The sequence below is a fragment of the Schistocerca cancellata genome, chromosome 3 (genome assembly GCF_023864275.1).
Source record: "Schistocerca cancellata isolate TAMUIC-IGC-003103 chromosome 3, iqSchCanc2.1, whole genome shotgun sequence".
Classification (NCBI taxonomy): domain Eukaryota; kingdom Metazoa; phylum Arthropoda; class Insecta; order Orthoptera; family Acrididae; genus Schistocerca; species Schistocerca cancellata.
The window spans coordinates 4,698,008-4,715,936 of NC_064628.1; the positions used below are offsets into that span (position 1 = coordinate 4,698,008).

The window sequence follows — 17,929 nt, forward strand, 5'->3', positions numbered from 1 at the left end:
TAAATTCAGTACTGCACCAGGGTGACATTGCCAAACATGAGTCACCCAGTCAATCACAAGGGTCCTTCCACCCTTCTGGATTTGCTCTCACCAATACACCTTTCACTGATATTTTGAGAATAGTTTTCTGTTTAAATAACACATAGGGGTAGTTTTTGTCCATCACCACTTACACACAACATCATTGCACACCTTTGCTGCTCTTCACTGCCAGTTCATATCACGACAATGGATTCCCTTTTCCTGTTCACGGTGTTGTTGAGTGGTATACAGGAATGTTCGCAGCGCAAATTTATCACGTAGCAGTGAAAATTTACTACTTTTACCTCAAAATTGTCTGGAAGTCATTGAGTGATGGTATTTTCCTCTCATCTGTATTGAAAAATCGTGGTAGCCTTCCCCAGCCAGATTCGAAACTGGTGATGCCTAGTTGCTTTGAGTTGGCCCATTTCACTAGCCACTGCACGCCCATATTGTCGCTTCTCATTTACATAATTGCAGAGCTGTTTTTGAGGTCCACATGCTTTGCTTTTTGGCTGCAAAATGCCTGGGACTACCATCTGTTTCTTGAAGATGCATTTTGTGTTTTTGCCAGTCACGAATACAACCCTCACTCACATCGTACTTTCTTCCTGCTGCAGAGTTTCCATTGTTCTCCACTTCTTCAATAATTTTAAGTTTTTATTTAGTTGAGTAAAAGAGATGTGTGTGTGTGTGTGTGTGTGTGTGTGTGTGAGAGAGAGAGAGAGAGAGAGAGAGAGAGAGAGAGAGAGAGAGAGAGAGAGAGAGAGAGATGGGTTTTTTGGGATGAGGGGTAGGTCCTGCCTGGATAGCTCACTATCCATGTAAGGAAATGTTCCAGGCTTGAGTCCAAGTTCAGTATGCATTTTTAATCTTACAATAAGTTTTGAGATATACCCCAACGGGATATTCAGCAATCTCCTCAGTGTATGTTTTTAAGAAATTAATGGTTCGGCACGTAAAAAGGTGAACTGAAAGCAACGATTATTTACTTACAAAGGGATGCCAATTCAACTACACAATGACTAATTACAATAGGTATGGCACAATCATGGTTCCTCTGCTTTCCTTGTCATTATGTTAACAATGTTATGTTTAATTTTAAACAGAACAGGTACTTTTCAACAACACTGCAAGTGTTAAACCAAAATAAGAAATATGAGAATATCAAAAGTGCAAATAAGAAACTTGCAATTTTCTGAAACGTTATGTCCTGCTAGTTTGAATAATTGTAAACTTTGGTAATATAGCAAACACAATGCTAATATAACCTGTGAGTTTTTATTCATTGCTAAATAACTCAAATACTTACTAGGCAAGCCAAATTCTCATCACACACAGACATTAGAATTGTGTTGCATCATTAATGCTAAACAATTTGAATGTGTTGTGTTACAGTCTTAACTGATAAATGAAGCACTGTAAAACTACCAGAATACTTATGTTTATATAGTTTACAGGCTTCATACATTGCCAAGTCCAAATTTGATTAGATAAAAATAGTTCCTAAATTTCTTGCTCTGAAGAGCACTAGCCAATAAAGATGAAAAAAAAGTGTGCAAAGTTGTGTGGTTAAGGAGAAAATTGAAAGTGTCACACATACCACGTCCATTTTCCCTACGATTATATTGAGCAGCTGAACCGAAAAAGCGTCCTCTGTCTGAAGCGAATGCTCTTCCCCGGCCCCTTGGTCTTGTTGAAATCATGTCCTGCAAGAAACAACTTTCATAAATCATCAGTGTGGAGAAAATATTGTTTGAACAAGCATCACATTATACAACATAATATTCTGAACACAGAAAATATTTGCAATTTCTATTTACCTTTGTACGCATAGATATTTTATTATAGCCTGTAGGACCAGTGGGCTGCTGCCCTGAGATTTCGAGGGCTACAAAATCGTCAACATGAAGGGAAGGTGGCCTGGAAGTATTTGGAGGTCTTGAACGAAACAAGTCACCTCTCTGTGGGGCTACAGACCTCCCAAACCCACGACCACGCATGGGTGCAACTACGAAACAGAAATGTTAGGTTTATACTCCACCAGTTACATCAAAATGAGCTACCCACAATAATAATAATAATAATACAGTCTAAAACTAGAACTGTGAAGACACTCACTGAATGGTCGTTTGTTTTTGTTTTCTGGGGATAAATATTTGTTCATCTCTTCACCCCTCTTCTTCATTTGTTCAGCTTCATCATCTGCGGCCAGATCTTTTATGCGATACAAACGCTCTGTCTCCATAGGCAAATGAAAGTCTGGTAGATACTGCCTTGTAATTTCCATAAGATCACAGGTAACCTATAATAAATTATAACATGGTGTCATGTTGAAAATCTTTATGAAACACATAGAAAACAGAAAAAGATTGTCTGCAGAGATTTAACAATTGCAGTTTACATAAAAACAGAAATTCCTCTCTCTCCATAAATCAAAAAACAATGACATAGTGAAATGTGAGCTATAATGGCACCAACCTGTTCCATGTCTTGATCAGCATCATCCACAGGTGGTGGTGCAAGCCAGTAAGTAGAATTCAGCCTTTCATCATCTACTTCCCCAACAACATAAACGGATCGAACAGCAAACTGAGACAGCAATGATTCTGGAGCTGGAATGAGTGGTTCTGTAAAATCTGAAACAGAAGTTTAAGTGCAAAATACTATTATGTGAAGGAGAACGTTTATAGAATGAAAAGACAAATAACATTACAACTCTAAACTTTTTCATGGATAATATAGTCCTTGTAAAATAAACATATGCAACACCACATTATATGAAACTGAAATGAAATGGTCGTAGGAAATAACTAGTACAAGGTACCCTCCACCGTACACCGTATGGTGGCTTGCAGAGAATGTATGTAGATGTAGATGTATGGCATAATTGGCTGAGACAATTCATCTGGCACTGCATGACTGCATGGTGCAAGTCTTTCCATTTGACGCCACTTGACCACCTTGCACATTGCTCAAGATAAGATGAAATAATTCGGGCAACATGAACCCCCAGTTCCTGAGCGAAGAAAATCTCTCTCCTAGCCAGGAATCAAATGTGGGACCCCACGACCGAAAGGCGGTGATGCTAACCCCTAGACCACAAGCAGCTAACATTACATAAAATGAACTGTATTGTCTGTAAAATTCTAGACTGTTCTCTCATACTTTTTTTACATGCTAATGAATTATGTCGGGTTCCTAAATGTAACGAATTCTCCAGGGCTGCGAAAAAACAGCACTGAACTAATTTTCTTTGTGCAAAACTGCAAATTTCTGTGACATTTCCTGTACTGTGCTGAAATAGTGGAGTAGAGAAAGACAGTCAAACAATTTACAGACAAAATTTCTTAGATTATGTACAAAGAGGCATAATTCTGCATAAAACAAGTGCATGCTGGAACTTAGCATAGCCACAGTATACTCAATTTTACCACATTTGCCACAGTGGGGCTTTAAATATACAGCCTCTATCATAGTGAATTTACAAGATGCATTTTAAAATAAGAGATGATTAGCTATGAAGAACAGCTGGTGACACTAATTAGATTTCACCAGCTCAGCACCTTCAAATGGATCATCTGACAAATGACATCCGCAGTCATAAATTTATTGTTGTTTCCTACCACATAACACAGCACTGAATGTGGAAATAAAAGAATCCAATAGATCTAGAAGTTAATGTGATTATATTTTTTAATGCAGTATAACAATGTTGATAAAGTTAATTATCAAATGATGTACAGAATGGGCTATGATGTCGTAAATTGCAAAAATTGAATCAAAATGTTCCCAAGAAGACATCAGTGACAAATGAGCAGACAGACATATCATTGAAAGTGTAAATATGAAAAATCATAATTTAATAAAATTATGGAGTGTTGCATGTAATATCCAAAAGTTTGCAAAACAGGATTACTCAGAATTGTGACTAATTACTGGACTCTCATTGAGTATCAAAAAGTTACTGGCAACTCCTCCTAAGGGCTTAGATCCATATGTGCATGGATTTCATGGAGATACATACCATTCCACACGAGGAAGGGGGAAAATCCATCTGCTTTTTTACGCACTGACATCACTACAATTCATTACAATATGTAGGGTTTCTTAGAGAAAATGGGTGTAAATGAACCAATAATGCAAAGAATTCTACTAAACTTGATTTGGATAAATCTGATACATTTTGGTCTCTCAATGTCCCTGATTTAAATCCTATGGATTACTAGATATTCAGCACTGTATCCTACTACTAGCACATATGCGTGTATGTGTGTGTGTGTGTGTGTGTGTGTGTGTGTGAATGGGCCACCAACTGTATCAACGCGGGTCGGTTGCTGGAAGCCACCTGTTGGAGGTCTGCCCGAGGTGTCGTTTTCTGCCACACCGTCTGCCAGCAACTTGCACATATATATGCACGGACCAGTGCTGACTGACCCTTGATTGTCAGCCAGTTGTACTGTTCACAACAGTTGTTCTACATCTCATAATGTATGGGGTCACAAGAGGCTTATTTCTGTTATTGTTCCGAGGTTTATAAATAAATCCACATTTGTGTTACTTTGATCGGTTTCGTTACTTGGTTACTAAATGGAGCATAAGTGAAAGGGTGTCCAACAGTCTCAACATATCAAGATAATGTCATTAAGGGTCACCACTTGAGCAGCATTGGCCAATATGCCTCATCAAAAATGGTTCAAATGGCTCGGAGCACTATGGGACTTAACATCTATGGTCATCAGTCCCCTAGAACTTAGACCTACGTAAACCTAACTAACTTAAGGACATCACACAACACCCAGTCATCACGAGGCAGAGAAAATCCCTGACCCCACCGGGAATCGAACCCGGGAACCCGGGCGCGGGAAGCGAGAACGCTACCGCACGACCACGAGCTGCGGACCCATACTCATCAGTGTGAGTAGATTAGCACTTCTCGTAATGTGTCCTTGTATATTTTATGACAGAAACAGCCAGTTTGAAGCATTCCATTTCCCTGAAGGCTCTCTTTCATGATGTGATTTATAGAACATGGTGTGTGAATAAGTTAAGGAAGACAAAAGTACACAGGAGCTACAGCACAATTTTTCAAGTATACATGGAGCATTAAATAGCTTTTCAAAAAATAAATAACATCTACTGATACAGTTTTCAACACTTTTTAAATACAACAATTGTATATTACCTTTGTTTTCAACTGGTTTACTTCCTTCATCTTCTAATAAATGGATGAGGCTAGAAACATTTTCATGTAGGCTTTCAAGTGCATCCTCTTCTGTGCTGCAGTCCTATGGCAAAAAAAGAAAACAAATCAATTAAATTATACATTTCAATTAAATTTCTATTTCTTAGAAAAACTAGATAACTGTGTTACATACCCGAAGTAGTTTCTCAAGGCAATATAGAGGATGCTTTTTCATGTCCAGGGTGTTCAGCAATTTCTCTGTAGCATCTACCGGCAATTCAGCACCCACACTCTTCTCAACATTGTCGGAAGCACATTGCTTCTCTGCTTCATCTTTAGTTATCTTTTTCCACCCTAGAACTCTTGCCAGTTCTGGTACTGTCATAACAAAGCTTCTTGGTGGCAAACCAAGACCTGGCTCTTCTTCATCCAAAGAAATACATATTCTTAGAAATTCCAAACTAGTAGACAGAGTTGATAAACAGTCTGAGCTATCTTTGCTGAAGCCAGTACAGAATTTGTGGAACAGGTTTCTCAATACATCTGTCTTTTTCTCCATACAGCTAAGCAAAGTAAAAAAAATTACATTAGAAACATGGGTTCACACATAGTGACTATTGTAAAATTTTTTTTATATCATCTACACTTATATATGTTTATGAGAAGAGTCCAAGAAAAACCGAGCCACCATATTAGTGCTATAGAAACACAATCTTCCATGCTGACACGTGTTATCTTTCACAGACAAATAACAGATTTGTTTCAAACAATAAGGATATACACTGCCGGAAAAAAATGCAACACTCTCATCGAGGAATGTGTTCGGTGGCACCAGAGTATAATATATGTATACTGAGGGACTGCAGTGTTACTGATGCATTATCCACAATCATCGATCATCAGGTGGTGCTCAGGAGGCTTGTAACTGCACCCTCTGTTTCGACTCTGCAGGTAGTAACTTTGCTGAGTTTTGAGGTGAACAATGTCTCCAACATTCATTCTAAGGTACAACCATGCCCCAACGATGAGTACGTACTGTTACTGAACAGCTTCACCCATTTGAAAGGGGCCACATTGCGGGCCTGAGGGAAGTTGGACGGTTGTATCGACAGATCGATGCACACATGTTGGGTACAATATATTGGTGATCTGTTGCTGCTTTCAATAGTGGTCTGTGGGACATTGCTGCACCTGCAGACCGGCTTCTGGACCTCCATGTGGTACAGAGGCATGTCAAGATCGATGCATTGTACGAGCAGCGGCTGCCCAATGAACGTCTTCCTGGGAGAAATCTGGGCACGTGTTACACCTTCTGTGTCATCACACAGACCACTGGGAAAAAAACTGCTTGCAGCAGAATTACAATCACGTGTGGCTCTGGCCAGACTAGCACAGACATGATGACACTACAAAGCATGGCTATTCTGGTGTTGTGACAGAGTCGACTAGAGAGTGGAACGATGTTCTGTTATCCTCAGTGATGAGAGAAGGTTCTGTCTGTATGTGAGTGATGAACATATATAGGTATGGAGCAGTCCTCGTGAGCTGCCTATTACTGAGTGCATTCGCCCACAGAGGACAGGTCTCATCCCAGGTTCACGGTGTGGGGGGCCATCGGTCACATTTGGTGTTCCTGCATGGAAAAGTAACAGTGCCCACTACATTGCACACATTATCATCTCCGTGCTTACTACCAGGTCTTCAACAGGAAGGTGATGTGCTTTTTCAATAGAATAATAGATGTCGACATACAACTGCTGTGATGCAATGTGCTTTTCATGGTGTACAACTGCACAGGCCAGCCAACTGAATACGTGTGGGACATGACAACGTGGGGATTCATTCGTTCTCCAAGACCAGCAAGAAACATTGCCAAATTGCAACAAAAGGCACAAGATGCTTGGGACAATCTATCACAGGTTGCCATTTGGCACCTTTATGGTTGTTTGCATGGGAGAATACATGCCTGCTTTGTCACCAGAGGAGGGTACACTGTATACTGATTCAAGTATTTGGGAACCCTTTACTGTGACGGGTGTTTCAGGTGGCCTGAATTTATTGTCATATATTCCGCCCCTCGTGGTCTTGCGGTAGCGTTCTCGCTTCCCGAGCGCGGGGTCCCGGGTTCGATTCCCGGCGGGGTCAGGGATTTTTCCTGCCTCGAGATGACTGGGTGTTGTTGTGTCGTCTTCATCATCATCATCATTCATCCCTATTACGGTCGGAGGAAGGCAACGGCAAACTACCTCCATTAGGACCTTGCCTAGTAAGGCGGTGCGGGTCTCCCGCATCGTTCCCCTCCGCCCTGTAAAGAAGCATGGGACTTCATTTCCATTTTTTTTCCTCCAATGTTGAACTATATATCCCTTCACTTGTCAATTATATGAATGTCTCTGTGGGTGTTGCATTTTTCCCAGCATTGTATACATACATAATAAAATCATTACCTCTTTAGAAGAGCAAAACCATAGTCGTGTTCTGTGAGCATGAGGAAGGTCCGAACAGCTGGAAGCATTGTAGCAAAACTGTGTTCCACATTAGCCACATGTTCTAACAGTGCCAAACACACAGCAGACAGCAGCTCACGGGGAGGTAGTACATTGGCAAGATATGTTTCATGTGTAACAGTAGCTGTGGAATGCCCCTGTCCTGGAATTGGAGCCAGTGCAATCTCTGTATCACACAGAGATTGCAGTACAGAGACAACGCATTCCTGTGCCTGTATATGAGTAGCCGAGTCAGACGGGTAGCATAAGACTGCACAGAGCTGCGGCAGAAGTGCTGCATACCGCCCTCCAGAAACCATTAAATGTAGAATGGCAGCCTTAACTGAGGCATGGGTCATGAGGCATGCCAAGAAGTTCAACAATCTTGCTGCATGGCCAGAACATGGTAACTCCGTTGAAGTCACTGCAGAGGTCACCGAAGTGGCTCCACCTTAAATGTAGACAAATTTATATAGCTAAATAATGACCAACAATGAATACTTCAAAGTGACAAGGAACAGATTAGCAAAATTAAATCTAAACAAATACTTAATGACCTTGGGAATATACTACCACAGTTTTGTAAAAGGGATAGCTATTATGAGATACAATGTTATGAAAGCATTCAACTTCAAGTAATTGCTAATTGCTCAGAGGTGTGTAATGTATAGCAGGGCAAAAGAAACAGTCAAACGGGAGTTTGCAGGGAATAGTAAAGATTTTTGAATAACTTGTAATGGATTTTTCCAAGAAATTTTATGGAGCAAGGAAAGGTGTTCAGAAAGAAGCTAAGACTTAAGAGTAGAGAAAAGTAAGGGTATAACAAATTAGGAGATATTAAGAAAAAGTGAACATAAGGGCTTTTGCATTCAGCCCCCAATTACACAATCAGTGATTCTCTGTTCACCTTCCCTGACTACCTCCACACACTTTATCGACTGGAAATAGCTATATACCAGATAGTGTGTCAGTACGCAAGAGCAATAACTGATAGATGTGCCAGTTCCTCACATATTGTATTCACTGTTCACCATTTCATAAAAAATGTATAAAGAGCTTTGTCCTTCCTGTAACCATATTGCACACATTTAATTACAAATATTTCATTGCCATATGCGTAACAAAAGCATAAATAGATAAAAATGGGTTTAATGATCAGTAAATGGAGTGATCATTACCCTTCAAAAACTGGTCGTTTGGACACAGATCGAGGAAAATAACAGCTGTGTAATTATTGCTTACAAGTCACATGGCACTTGATACACCTTCAGTTACTTCTGTACACAAAAGGGATCCCCTATAGGTGGGCAGTGTGAGCCCACCAGCAATACGCCAGGGGGACCACATAAGAGTGACTATGACAGTTCGCTAGCAGCATTTACGCAAAACTAAGTATGTGCAGAATAAAATTTTAAAACCTCATTACACTATGTGACTCTTCAAGCTTTCCCAGCAGATAAGTTGTAAATAGTCTTCACAGGTTTGCCACCGGATCATGTTGTGCAAATTCCACAATATTTCCTCAGAGCAACTGTCCGACATCTTCAGGTGGTTCAACCAGCAAGGTTGACCTGAAGATGTCAGACAGTTGCTCTGAGGAAATATTGTGGAATTTGCACAACGTGATCTGGCAGCAAACTCGTGAAGACTATTTACTCATTACAATAGATTAAAATTATGGATTTTCAAGGTAAATAACCAATACAATTGAAGGCAGTAATTAACAATGAAATTATTGAACACAATGTGTGATTAGAATGAGAGAAGAGATACTACTTAAGACAGTCCTTAACAACAGTCTGAAAGAAAGGAGAGGTATACGTTGAAAAAGGAAATGGTGGACATAAATTCTGTGAAGACGGAACAGACTATGTATTGCCTATTTTACAACTTCATTTTTGCTGGACTTCCATCATTTTAGGAGACAGAGCTAGAAAAGTACACAATCACTAAAGGAAACTGACCATGGTGCAAATTATATTTTAAGCCTAACTGTAAGAGATGAAACATTGCCAAAGAACAAATTTGTTGAAATATAAGACTGTGATGAGAACTGATAACAAAACAGACAGAAAAGACATATAATCATTAACCTACAGGTTGCAATCTCATTTGATGAGCCACATTCTACATCGACATAAAAATCTGCAGTCTAAATACCATTTGACAGTGAGTGGCAGTGGATATATTGTGTAGAATATGTGCAGGATAATGTGTCCCTTGAAGTGAAAATGTATTTTACTCTGAGCAATCCAAATCCCTGTTAACGGGTGGCCATATCAATTACCTGCCGGCCGGTGTGGCCATGCGGTTCTAGGCGCTTCAGTCTGGAACCGCGTGACCGCTATGGTTGCAAGTTCAAATCCTGTCTCGGGCTTGGATGTGTGTGATGTCTTTAGGTTAGTTAGGTTTAAGTAGTTCTAAGTTCTAGGGGACTGATGACCACAGATGTTAAGTCCCATAATGCTCAGAGTCATTTAAACCATTTCAGCCAATTACCTGTTGGTTGACAACCAGTGGGAACAAGTACTGTTACTGTTCCCCTCAACATGGTATTGCAGTCTTCAAGAGCCTACATACAAGGATAGTTCTTCATAGTCAGGACCAATAGAGTGTGAACAATGACACACTTTTATATTGGTATAGTTTTTATTGTCTGATCAGCATCTCCTTTACTCCATACTATTCTCTGACAATGAACTCCCCACCATTATGAAGTTTTTTCCTCCCCAATCCAACTGTACGGATTCCTATCGGCAAAGGTGTATTGCATACAATGTACAGTTATCACCCATTCCATGTATTGTTCCATTCACAAACAATAAGCAGGAAGAAAACCTGTCAATAAAGCTCTCTTTAATCTTGATTTTCTCTAATTTTACACTTATGGTAATTCCTTGATGAAGATTTACTTTTTTCTAATGCAGAAAACCTGTCTACAATAGCACAAATTCCAATAACATAGAATGCAATCTTGCAGGTGATTACAAGACAGTAATACAAAAATAACACAATTCTATTGAGTTCCAAGACATTAAAATTTTGTTTGAAACTGAACAACAAACAGTAAAATTTTATGTTACATCTTCCATAATTTTTATCTCATTTGCAATTTAGAGATCTTTACCTTGAACAACTGCAGTAGAGGAAGCAGATGAAACAATGGTATTAGCAGTAGTGGTAGTAGTAGCTGTCACAGGAGCAGGTGTTGTCATTGTAGTGGTGGCAATGGTAGCAGTAGCAGTGGCCGACACTGTGGTGGACGTGGTTACGGCTGACGATGGTGGCACCTGCTGTGTGGACTGCAGTTCTGCTAACACTGTGTCCAGAATAGCACGACTTACAACAAGAGCTGAAGGAGCCGCCAAATCTGCCAGCTGTACACACACTCTTCTAAGTAGTTGCAGAAGAGGCTGAAAGCTGCTGCCACTTATAGTTGCAATCAATTCATGTAGGTTGCTGCCTAAAGGATGTAGATGAGCACTCCACAATTTTCGACCATTTACTGCTCTTATCACCTGGAGATACAATATCACATGTTAGGTTCCTTTCAATGGCACATTCATCTGGAAAGCTGTAGCAGTAATTTCAAAACAAATTTATGAATAATAATCTTACCTCATCCTCTAACAAGGGTGACCTTGTTTGAATTGGCAGAGGCAGCGGGAGCAATTCAGACAGAATCAGCAAACCAGGAATAAACGTATATGGACTTGTCATCACATACTTCACAACTTCAGTTAGCATCATAGTCCAAAGACTTTTGTTGAGAGCCTCAGTTTCTGAGTGTGGGTCTGAAGAAACAGGCTGTGTGTAAGCCAGTAATGTTTCAATTATTTCTCTGCAAACACGCTGTGAATCCATGAAACCAAGAGCAGACGCTGGATATGCATGCATCAAAGCATATGTCTGGAGCAGCACTGACACTGCTGTTAGATCCTTGAAATCAGTATTTCGACAATGGATGACGTATGTAAGCATTCGTCGCAGTAACTGGACAGTTGGCAGTACTAATGAGACCAAGGTTACACCTTGCTGGCCAATAAAATTTATTGCGTGTAAAGAAGGTTGCTCGTAGAACTCACATAATTTTTGCAAAATAGTTACCATATTGGAGACACCATCAAGGGAAAAGAGCTGAAGAATGACATATTTATATTTCAGTTCAACGTAGTCTTCACAGTCAACAGCTCCACGCATAGAGGACATGTCTTTCTCCCTTGGAGGTATCCCCAGGAATTTTAGTATTCTCAAGGCTGTTATCAGTTCTCCTGGCAACATTGTTACACTATCAATATTTTGTTTAACAATTTCACTGAGAGCAGTGATGTCATCATACACAAACAATGATGGAATTTTGATGGGCTTTAACCAAGGAATAATTTCAAACAGTCTCGATGATGGGTTATGCTCCTCCTTTAACGCAATTTCGAAAGTGTCTTTACCAAATTTCTGTAAGAATGGAACATAATCTGAACATCTCACAACCAGAACTATAAGATCTGCAGCATAGCATCTACCAGGTGATGTCTTCAGTTTTGCATTGTTTATTGGATACATCTGTTGCCCCAGCATAGGTTGATTCTGAATCTGGTCAAAACTCTGGGCAAAAAACTGTAATAAAGGTGTTATGGCATTTCCTCTGGACAGTACGTGTACTACTGAATGTCTTCCGCATGCGGAAAATGTCAAACTGAAGAGTCCGTGGAGATTTTCCAAGACATCAGTCTGATCTGGGTCTGGTTGACCATTACAACTAGCTGCTGCATCAAACAGAGAATCAATATACTGCAAAGCTTGCAAACAGTATGCCATAAATAGCCCTAACTGCTGTGCAGGGGCTGCTAATGTAGTAGTTTCATCTAAACTGTCTTCAGGTGCACCTGGAGAGATAGCAGATGGCTGTACTAAAAGTATTCTGAGTAATGCCACTGTAACTTCTGGATTAGCTGATAGAAATTGCATGCCTTCAAGAGTTTCCAGCAATGCCGCCAGTATCTCTTGCACACAACCATTAATAGGTGAGTAACCTGCTGTTACTGGACATGACAAAAGCACAAGCAGTGTCTCCAGAAAGTGATGACAGCGGAAAAAAGCATAAAGTGCCGGATATGGGTCATAAGGGCAAGCTGATATCTCAAATTGTGAACATACTGGCATAAAGCGTTTTGGCTGAGAAATAGTAAGAGGAGCATCACGATAAATGTGAAGTATCTCTTCCAAGCAGCTGACAACAATGTCCAACTCCTGTTCTGACACTTCAGTCACAGAAACTTCTGCTGGACTACAACCATTTGCAACAGTTGCTTCATCTTTGGATTTCACATCACTTGTTTCATTACTGTGACTCACATTTGCACTGTTTGTACGACTTGTCTCCAAAATCAGTCTAACACTGTCATGCAGTTTTTCGAGTATTTCATATACATGTAATTTTCTAACAAGACTACTAATTGCAAATTTCACTCTCGCTAACCTGTTTCCCTGCAACATTCTAATGAGAGTCCGATAGCTATTTTTGTAACAGTTCTTTCCATCCTCTTCTTTAAATTTAAAATTATTTTGAAATTCTTTGTACTTGAATTTCTTCACTCCTTCTCCTAGGAAGCATTCAACAGACTGTTGACAACACAGACTTGCATCTAATGCACGGAGGATCATTAATTTGATGGAAAGTGCCATGTGGTCCTTGTGATATAAATCTAGGAGCCGGGACTGTATGTTTTCTTCATTTACAAGCCGTGTGACAACAGTATCCCCACAATGACACATTGCTTCGACAAGTCTTACAGCTGCCTTTATATGACGCACTTTGTATCCCGGTTGTGGTTGGCTTAGTGCAAGATTGAAATCCAGTCCAACACGTACCCAGCTGAGAAGTACATTAATGACATCTGCAAAAAAAGAAAAAGAAAACACAAATTATCAGATATATTCCAGTAAATATTTTTAGGTTACTAAAAGAGAACAAACATCAAGATGGGCACAGCTGTTACAAATCACACAAAACTGAAGCAAGGGGGAGCTGAAGGCAGCTCTCGGTAGCCTTATCCACGAAGCACATTAGTGAGACGTGCAGGACAGATGTAGGAAGGAGAAAGGAACAACAGAAACACTGGACAAAGAAACTACATTATTGCACGTCTGACAACTGTTGTCAAATGTCAAAATTGAGATGGCAGTGAACTAATGGCTATAGCTTGCAGATGCATGATTAAATTGTGCTAATGCTGATCATTTTCATAACATATCGTATGATTAGACAACTATGTGACTGAGGTATTTTTGGTGACAATAGTGCATTCCAGTTTCTTTACTCTTAAATACTACAGTTTGGGTCAACATTCAACATACAGCCCTGCTGCAGTGTGTTCTGGCATAAAACTGCCATTTGTAACAGAAGTTACAAGTACATGCACAACAACTGAGCTGATCACAAAAATAATTTTTTGGCAGGTGAAAATTATGTACGAGGGCACTTCAATAAGTAATGCAACACATTTTTTTTCTGAAACAGGGGTTGTTTTATTCAGCATTGAAATACACCAGGTTATTCCCCAATCTTTTAGCTACACAACACTATTTTTCAGCGTAATCTCCATTCAATGCTACGGTCTTACGCCACCTTGAAATGAGGGCCTGTATGCCTGCACGGTACCATTCCACTGGTCGATGTCGGAGCCAACGTCGTACTGCATCAATAACTTCTTCATCATCCGCGTAGTGCCTCCCACGGATTGCGTCCTTCATTGGGCCAAACATATGGAAATCCGACGGTGCGAGATCGGGGCTGTAGGGTGCATGAGGAAGAACAGTCCACTGAAGTTTTGTGAGCTCCTCTCGGGTGCGAAGACTTGTGTGAGATCTTGCGTTGTCATGAAGAAGGAGAAGTTCGTTCAGATTTTTGTGCCTACGAACACGCTGAAGTCGTTTCTTCAATTTCTGAAGAGTAGCACAATACACTTCAGAGTTGATCGTTTGACCATGGGGAAGGACATCGAACAGAATAACCCCTTCAGCGTCCCAGAAGACTGTAACCATGACTTTACCGGCTGAGGGTATGGCTTTAAACTTTTTCTTGGTAGGGGAGTGGGTGTGGCGCCACTCCATTGATTGCCGTTTTGTTTCAGGTTCGAAGTGATGAACCCATGTTTCATCGCCTGTAACAATCTTTGACAAGAAATTGTCACCCTCAGCCACATGACGAGCAAGCAATTCCACACAGATGGTTCTCCTTTGCTCTTTATGGTGTTCGGTTAGACAACGAGGGACCAGCGGGAACAAACCTTTGAATATCCCAACTGGTGAACAATTGTGACAGCACTACCAACAGAGCTGTCAAGTTGAGCACTGAGTTGTTTGATGGTGATCCGTCGATCATCTCAAACGAGTGTGTTCGCACGCTCCGCCATTGCAGGAGTCACAGCTGTGCACGGCCGGCCCGCACGCGGGAGATCAGACAGTCTTGCTTGACCTTGCGGCGATGATGACACACGCTTTGCCCAACGACTCACCGTGCTTTTGTCCACTGCCAGATCACCGTAGACATTCTGCAAGCGCCTATGAATATCTGAGATACCCTGGTTTTCTGCCAAAAGAAACTCGATCACTGCCCGTTGTTTGCAACGCACATCCGTTACAGACGCCATTTTAACAGCTCCGTACAGCACTGCCACCTGTCAGAAGTCAATGAAACTATACGAGACGAAGCGGGAATGTTTGAAAATATTCCACAAGAAATTTCCGGTTTTTTCAACCAAAATTGGCCGAGAAAAAAAAAATGTGTTGCATTACTTATTGAACTGCCCTCGTATGTAGACTTATTGGAAGTTTACTGCTACTGCCTATAACTTTGAAGAGCTGATTAACTGAGGATAAGTTGATATAAATAAGCTATACATGCAGGTCATTCTGTGTAAGAGTTACATTTTACAAAAACTTTCTTCAATCATTGGAAGTTGAAAAATACAGGTAGCTTTGTGACAACACACTCACCTGTAGAAACAAGTGTGACAGTTGAAATTGTAAAAATCAAGTCTCATTAATGAAATCAGAGACTTTGTGAACAGTTTAGTGAAACGGTTTTATTTCACATTATAACTTTGTTCCTAAATATTACATAGAATTGTTCAGAATATTGTATCAAATGTGTCATGCCTTTGTTTTTTCTCATACCATGAGCTTGTAAGTGCCTAACACTTTGAACTAATTACTTGCTTAAAGATAGTGTGTTGTAAGTGCTGTGACCAGCTTATTTCCTCACACGGTTCCACTGAAAATGTGTGTAAATATGTGTGTAAAAGTTTTGTTTATTTACCTTGCTTAACACAGCTTTTTTCAGTTAGGATATGCCTACAATTATTTGAATTTTAAGAAAATTATAAAAATAAATCTCACCAAATTAGTAATAACTGAAACTAATGTTTTTCCATGTATGGATAAAAAAATTCAAAAAACTGAGCAAATATGTTACAAAGTTACAAGTCGGACTTCTACATGGGTATGATTATGATTAAGTTTTATATTTGCATGAATGAGCACAGACAGAGGGCGTATACTGGTGATATACAATATAACGTTGCAGAGCACATGCTACAAGGTAACAGTCATGACCTTGGTGCCTGCTTCACCACACACGCCATCTGGATTCTCTCTCCTTACACCAATTTCTCAGAACTCTGCAGGTGCGAACTGGCATTACAATATGTGTTTGGTTCTTGCCACTCATCTGGCCTAAATTTATGTAACTTTCTGCGGTCTCAGCATTTGTTTTCAGTATCCCTTTTCTTAATCCCTTCTATTTTTCTGTATCTTTCAGTTTCCAACCTGTCTGTTTTTCTCTGTCCCATAATGTGTCTAGCATGTATAATACATTAAGTGTTCTACTCTTACTGACTCCTGCGTAATGATTTTTTCAGTAATTTGTGTCTTTGCTAATTACCCTACCTTCTACCCTTAAATTCTTAGGTTTTCAAATCTCGTCTGGTACAGGCACCAACAATCAGTCGTTCCTTTTCATCCCATCCAATAAGTCTCTCTTGACATGAGTTTCTGGACGACTTCTCTGTAGCTCTCCCCATTTCCTAAACCCCACTAGTCCCTTTCCTTCATCCCTTCAACCCTTCTGCCAGAAGGAGGAGCCACTGGCTCTGAAAGATTGCACATCTCAATATCTTTTATATGCATTTTCTCCTCCCACCATATGTATCATGAAGAAATAATATGTCAGACCATCATTTGGACAGATGAATTTAATTCTGCTTTCCCTGACATGGATTTCATGTCACAATGTTGTCCTGTGCTGAGAGGTAACTTTACAACAAATAATATTCCATACTCCAAATAACTCTTTACATATAAAAACTTTATTCCTACCAAAGTAATGGATGAAGGTTATAAAACTCCATATATGTGGTAGTTAAATATCACAGTACACATTTCTATAAGGATATGTTACAAAAACTGCTAATGTCACAAAGTAGAGAGGGGGGAGAGAGGGAGATGGGGAGGGGAGTGAGATGGGGAGGGGAGTGAGAGGGGGAGGGGGGAGAGAGAGAGAAAGGGGGAGGGAGGGGGGAGGGATGGAGGGAGAGATTCATGAAAGTATCAGTTGAATTAAATTTCGAAGTGTAATGTTACATGTTAATAAAATACAAATGTATTGGCTACGATTAGCTTGCATGGAAAATCAAGAAAGATGAAAACAGATCATGTTGAAGTAGCTAGAGCTTGTATGGAGGAGAAGAATTCCTTTACTACTTTATTAATTGAGTAATAGAGTAGTTTTGGTTTTTACAGACTGAGAGATACCTGTGCAATACCACAGACAAGACTGCATTTTTCTGAAAATTAAAACAGTATCATTGCCCTGGATCTTCCAGATGGAACTGCTCAAATAAACTGCGAGGAATTTCAAAACTGAGTTTGCATGATTTCCCCCCTCCCCATAAAAGAACATGTTGTTGCAGTTGCTCACTCTTATCCTTTCCCAAACTATGCAGCAAAATTCAAATTACAGATGCTGCAGAATCATCTCAATTCACTCAATAACTGGGATGTTCTACTTACTACCAATTCTGAAGGGAAGAGAGTCTTCTAACTGCAACCGTTTACCACTAAAAAAGCTTCAACAACATTATTAGATGCACTATGCAAATGAACATGCTCTGATAAAGTTATCATAGTATACTTACAAAATTTGGAACAATTTTTATACAAATGAGGTTAAAAAAACTTT

The 17,929-nt window shown here is 40.0% G+C and overlaps 1 protein-coding gene across 1 annotated transcript in view; it reads right to left on the reverse strand.

Moving 5' to 3' along the window:
* The window catches only part of LOC126176766 (protein virilizer homolog), a 96,532-nt gene that overhangs the window by 7,854 nt on the left and 70,749 nt on the right, over window positions 1–17,929 (reverse strand). The window contains exons 10-18 of the mRNA XM_049923935.1: window positions 11,311–13,586; window positions 10,820–11,210; window positions 7,654–8,143; window positions 5,400–5,769; window positions 5,207–5,309; window positions 2,503–2,660; window positions 2,143–2,326; window positions 1,845–2,032; window positions 1,625–1,730 (exon numbers count right to left, since the gene is read on the reverse strand). Of these exons, the coding sequence (XP_049779892.1) occupies window positions 1,625–1,730; window positions 1,845–2,032; window positions 2,143–2,326; window positions 2,503–2,660; window positions 5,207–5,309; window positions 5,400–5,769; window positions 7,654–8,143; window positions 10,820–11,210; window positions 11,311–13,586 (4,266 nt within the window). The remainder of the gene's footprint in view (window positions 1–1,624; window positions 1,731–1,844; window positions 2,033–2,142; window positions 2,327–2,502; window positions 2,661–5,206; window positions 5,310–5,399; window positions 5,770–7,653; window positions 8,144–10,819; window positions 11,211–11,310; window positions 13,587–17,929) is intronic.